The sequence below is a fragment of the Sinocyclocheilus rhinocerous genome, unplaced genomic scaffold (genome assembly GCF_001515625.1).
Source record: "Sinocyclocheilus rhinocerous isolate Xijiao unplaced genomic scaffold, SAMN03320098_v1.1 scaffold786, whole genome shotgun sequence".
NCBI lineage: Eukaryota > Metazoa > Chordata > Actinopteri > Cypriniformes > Cyprinidae > Sinocyclocheilus > Sinocyclocheilus rhinocerous.
Genome location: NW_015661881.1, coordinates 615,391 through 621,280, shown reverse-complemented (window position 1 = coordinate 621,280; position 5,890 = coordinate 615,391). Strand labels below are relative to the sequence as shown.

Here is a 5,890-nt window from a genome sequence, read left to right as displayed (position 1 = left end):
TTGGATCATTTTCCTGAATAAATAAATGACAAAGTATATATTTTTGTCTCCTTTGCTTGATTGGATTCTCTTTGTCTACTTTCAGGATTTGTGTGAAAATCTAATTATGTTTTGGTTCATATTTATGCAGAAATATAGAAAATTCTAAAGGGTTCACAAACTTTCAAGCAGCACTGTATGTGTGTATGTATGTACATATACAGTTTAAATTATATTTTAGTAAATATAATAATAAAAACACAAAAATACAACAATAAAAACAACTAAAAACATATATATATATATATATATAATATGGTACAACCTAATATTAAAATATTGCATTGAGCAATAATAACATTTCAGACATTTAATCTTTTATTGCAGTAGAGCCGAACCCATGGCTCGGCCTGATAACATCCTTTTGACCCTTACGGCATCATTATTGTTATTGTCAAAAAACACTAAATGTAACTGGATTTAGCTTTAGCTGCTGAATTGATGATAAATAAAGATAGCTCAGATGGAGAAAAGCTCAGAGATTCCACTGTATTTCTGTCTTTGTGTGTCTTAAGGATTTTGTGCGGTCTGATTAAAGCATGTCTCTCCGCCCCAATGTGACCTTAGTTTGACAAAACTGATGAGAGAGTGAGACCGTAAAAATCAAACATTACACCATAAATATTTAAAACTAAACCTACAAAAGATCCAGATCTTACAGCCTGAAGATTTGAAGATTATTTAGTGTTTTTCATCTTAGATTTATGTTTTATTTCAACTTTAATTCAGTTACCGAAAACGGCTTTATTTCAGTCACTGGAAAAAAAGTAACTATTTTACGAAAGTATATGATGTAACCAACCACAGTTTTGTCCTTTACAGGAATAGCTCACCCAAAAAATAACTTACCATCATGTAGTTCTAAACCCATAAAAGTGTTTGAAACGTCATCAGTAATTTGATGCCATCATGCTGTGTGTTCTTGTTTCTCAGAGTCATACAGTTCAAAAAGCATGAAGGCAGAAATCCCCGTCTGCTCGTGGCCAAAATGGGACAGGACGGTCATGATAGAGGGGCAAAGGTCATCGCCACTGGATTTGCAGACCTTGGGTTTGATGTGGACGTCGGCCCGCTTTTTCAGGTAAGAGAGATGCTGTAACTGTGATGCTGCATTTAGATCTTCTATTTAAAAGAGTTTTTCTCTGTATATGTGGTTAAAAATATATTTTCTCCGAAAGTCATCCTTGTGTTAAAGATGCTCAAGAAATCAGCTCATGGAGCTCAACTTGTCTTATGTGTATTTATCGCACACATTTTAGCACCCAGTGTTCCTTTAAGGGCAGAGTCTATCATCAATTAAGAGATCCTTTCTGAGCCATGAACATCAAAACATTGAATCCATGACTGAGCAGATCAAATGCATACCTCAGAGTTAAGCTCCCACTTCTCTACAGTTTTCAGAATAAGTCATAATCTCTCATTTGTGCTCCATGAATACTCAGCACCATCCTGAACAAAACTGTTTCTGCATTAGATTATTAGGTATAAAGTGAAAAAAAGTGTCCCTCGGACCTCAAACACAGTGTGAGGGTTTATATACGCTACTATTTAAAATGCTGGGGTAAGATTTTTTTAATGTGTTTGAAAGAAGTCTCTTATGCTAACAAAGGCTGCATACAGTAACACAATACAGTAAAAACAGTAATATTATTCCAATTTAAAATAACACTTTTCTATTTCCAAATATTATAAAATGTAATTTATTTCTGTAATGGCAAAGCTTAATTTTCAGCATCATTACTCCAGTCTTCAGTGTCACATGATCCTTCAGAAAGCATTCTAATATACTGATTTGCTGCTCAAGAGACATTTCTTATTATCAGTTTTGAAAACAGTTGTGCTGCCTAATGTTTTTCTGGAAATTGTGATGCCATTTTTTTTAGGATTTCTTGATGAATAGAAAGCTCAGAAGAACTTTACTTTCACTTTTAGATCAATTTAGTGCATTTTTGCTGAATAGAAATATTCACAATTTGAGTTGAATTACTGAAATAAATTAACTTTACCACGACATTCTAATTTATTAAGATGCACCTGTAGCTGCAAGCAGCAATTAAGGGGCCAAGCACTCCAGACGCAAAATGAAGAGCTAAGCATGGCATGGAGCATCAGACCAACTGCAACAATGAGTAATTAAAACAATTTTAGGATTATTGTAATTGAAATGGCTGAAAAATCATAAATACAACCTCTAGTAATTATTTAATGGCTTATCACGTTTGACCAACAGGTGGCGCTGTTATCAAATTGATGTGGTGTGTTCTGTGTGAGGTGACAATGGCTGAAATGTCTGAAAAATCATAAATTCAGCCTCTAGTAATTATTTAATGGCTTATCACGTTTGACCAACAGGTGGCGCTGTTATCTAATTGATGTGGTGTGTTCTGTGTGAGGTGACAATGGCACACACAAAGTTTGGTGTAAATATGTCAAAGCTTTGCAGAGATACAGCCGGAGATGCAGTTTGGCATCTTTCCAGCAAATTTGTTGATGCGCTAAACAAGAACCGTTTCGTATATAGACACGAAATCCTTAACTTTTTGCCAGCTTGGTCTGAAGATGATCCGAGTCAAATTTGGTGAAAATCGGACGAACGGTCTAGGAGGAGTTCAAAAAAGTATTTTCAACATGAATCAAAATGGCGGACAGGAAGTTCGGCCAATTATGACATAATTGGTATCGATGTTCTCGGTATGATCCAAGGAATCTATCAACATCAGTCTCATTACAATAGGCTAGTGTAAGCAAATGTTATTAGCATTTTTGGATATTTCATTATAACTTTTATACCCCAAACTTTTTGAGTACCTCAGGGCATGGTTTGACTCTGCATGATGCACCAAATCTAAAGAGACCAGTTTTGTGATTTTTGTCCAAACCAATCAGAAGTTATAAGCAAAAATAGCCATTTTTCGTATCTCCTGACCACTAGGTGGCACTGTGCCAAAACACTGCAGTAGGGCTGCACGATAAATCGCATGCGATATTTAATGCGCATCTTGTCAGAAAGCCGGTTCTGTAATCAGCGGTAAATCTCCATCACCTGCGGGCTTTCACATTGAGCAGCATTAACTACACAGAGCCGTTGTTCACTGACGAGCTGCGCAAAACCACGTTCATATTCGCGCAATTTTTTGAGCAGCTCGTCAGTGAACAACGGCTCTGTGTAGTTAATGCTGCTCAATGTGAAAGCCCGCAGGTGATGGAGATTTACCGCTGATTACAGAACCGGCTTTTCTGACAAGATGAGTGTTAAATATCGCATGCGATTTATCGTGCAGCCCTACACTGCAGGTAGCCTCAGGTCATTCTTGTTATAACACACACCAAGTAGCCTCACATCCATTTTTGCATGCTTTTCGTAGAATTCGTTCACGCGAATCAACTTGAATTCCATAACTTTTTGCCAGAATGGTCAGAAGATGATCTGAGCCAATTTTGGTGAAAATCAGACAAACCGTCTAGGACGAGTTCGAAAAAGTCGATTTTTTTTAAGTTTTGAAAATAGCGAAAAAACTAAACCCTACGATTTTTAAATGTTGGACTTGGCATGAGCCAAGGATTCAGAGGAAAAAAGAATTTTCCTTCTGTGCCTTATGGTTCAAAAGTTATTAGCATAAACATAAACAGTGACATTTTAGACAAGTGGTGGCGCTAGAGAGTTTGAGTTAGAGACTCTAAATTGGCTATGGTTATTGTTGAGACTGTCCTCTATCAGTGTGCCAAATTTCATAACTTTCCTGCAAGTGGTTCTATGGGCTGCCATAGACTAGAGCGGAAGAAACGGAAGACAACGGATACAATAGGTGCCTTCGCACCTTCGGTGCTTGGCCCCTAACGACAATGATAAAAATATAATTAAAAAAATTGTTCTAGGTTTAAAAGGATAGAAGAGTCCATACCACAACTATAACAATAACAGCACAGAGGAACTATATCACTGAAATCATTTTCACAATGATTTTATTCCAGCCAGTGAATAATAAAAACATGGACAGCCAATCAGAATCCATCCTGCTTTAAACAGCTCATGCATTTAATGCGACAGATGACAAAAGTGCAGTGTTTGCTTATAATATACGGAATGCTATTTTGCGTTGATGTGGAGGCTGATATAGTTATGATTTTATTTATTGTTCTTGATGTAAACCAGCCTTAATGCTTCTGTCCGTTTCCATGACGACAGACCCCGCTGGAGGTCGCCCAGCAGGCCGTGGATGCAGACGTACATTGCGTGGGTGTCAGCACACTGGCAGCTGGACACAAGACCCTCGTGCCCGAACTCATCAAAGAGCTGCGTAACCTCAACCGACCCGATATCATGGTGATCTGCGGAGGGGTCATACCGCCACAGGTAACAACTGCCTCCTGATAGACAGCTGGACATATGAGCAGAGGCACAGTGTGAGATTAATACCTACACAGGCAATAAATCCCTCTGTGAAATCTGCCCGTTTCAAAGAAAACGGAGTATGAAGATTGAGGTTAAATAAGTCAAAAACTTTGAAGTAATTTTTTCAGTTAGTAGCTGGTGTAGTTACTTTGCCTTAATGGGATAGTTCACCCAAAAATGAAAACTTTTGACAGATTTTGTTCGAAATGACGTCACAACAGTTCATTCTTCGATTTCTCTTGAAATATATTGTCTACACCTCAGATGGCCTTACATTGTAAAAAAAAAAAAAAATTATATTATCCATGATGTTCAAAGGGAGCTGTTATCTTTGTTTTGACATGGACAACATTCAACTTAGATAATCTGTCCAGAACCTGATCATTATGTTTTGACAGTGATGTAGATTAGACTCAACTGAACTTTTACCATTCATAATGTGTAAGGAAAAGATAAGAAACGTCACATTTTTTTCTTATCTTAATCGTTAAATCTTTGAATCTCATCTCAAAAAGTCAGATTACCTTATTCTATTGATTAATAAAGCAGAAAGTCATGAAAGGCCCCATATTACATTGATTTTAGCTTGATTAAGGTTTAGTTTTAGTTTTAGTTTTAGTCATAGTCTTTTGACTAAAATGCCATTTAGTTTTAGTCATATTTTAGTCATCTGAATTGTTTTTAGTTTTAGTCTAGTTTTAGTCGACTAAATATCATAGGATTTTAGTAGACTAAATCTACAGTAAATTTAGTCGGCTAAAATCTAATGGGTTTAGTTACAGTGCATTTATTAAGCATTTCTCTAAAATTTCCAAACTCATTATATTAAGGTTTTATCATGATAGACACCGATTTAACTGTGGTAACACAACATGCCTTCATATTAAAATGAAATAAAACCACTTCTCATAAAGAACAAGAACATGGTATTCTTTTTAATGAAATACCAATGGTTATATAGGCTAATTATGAATTCTTTATAGCAACTTGTTTACCATATTCTTCATTCTTAGTGTGTGATTTTCTGTCTTTCTTTTGTTGCTTGATTAACACCAATGACTCGAACAATAGCAACTAAATTAGGCTGCTGTCCCTTTAAAACTGGATGCATGGATGCAATGTACTGATACACGTTCTCCCTGCTGTTTACATTTACTTGAGACGTAATTAACTGTGTTTACGTGAATACTCGTCAAAACGGACAATTCAACATCATTTTGTGTGTAATTCTCTGTTCATGCGATGCGAAAGAGTACTCACGCGCTGTGAGACGCGCTTTCTGTGTGTATGCTTCAGTCTCTGCGCTCAGAAAACGGGACCGAATTGAGTTCTCTCTTGCGTCGTCAGATTTATCCATATGTCTGCTCTTCTCTTACTCCCACATATTGACATTTTTGAACGTTTTATGCGACGTGCAGCAAGTGTATGTTAGCTCATGTCCCGCCGGTTTATATGTAT

At 36.6% G+C, this 5,890-nt stretch overlaps 1 protein-coding gene across 2 annotated transcripts in view; it reads left to right on the top strand.

The window, feature by feature from the left end:
- LOC107726757 (methylmalonyl-CoA mutase, mitochondrial-like) overlaps nucleotides 1-5,890 on the top strand; it is a 39,777-nt gene that overhangs the window by 26,157 nt on the left and 7,730 nt on the right. For both annotated transcript variants that reach the window (XM_016536442.1, XM_016536444.1), the window contains 2 exons: nucleotides 973-1,120; nucleotides 4,226-4,393. In XM_016536442.1, the coding sequence (XP_016391928.1) occupies nucleotides 973-1,120; nucleotides 4,226-4,393 (316 nt within the window). The remainder of the gene's footprint in view (nucleotides 1-972; nucleotides 1,121-4,225; nucleotides 4,394-5,890) is intronic.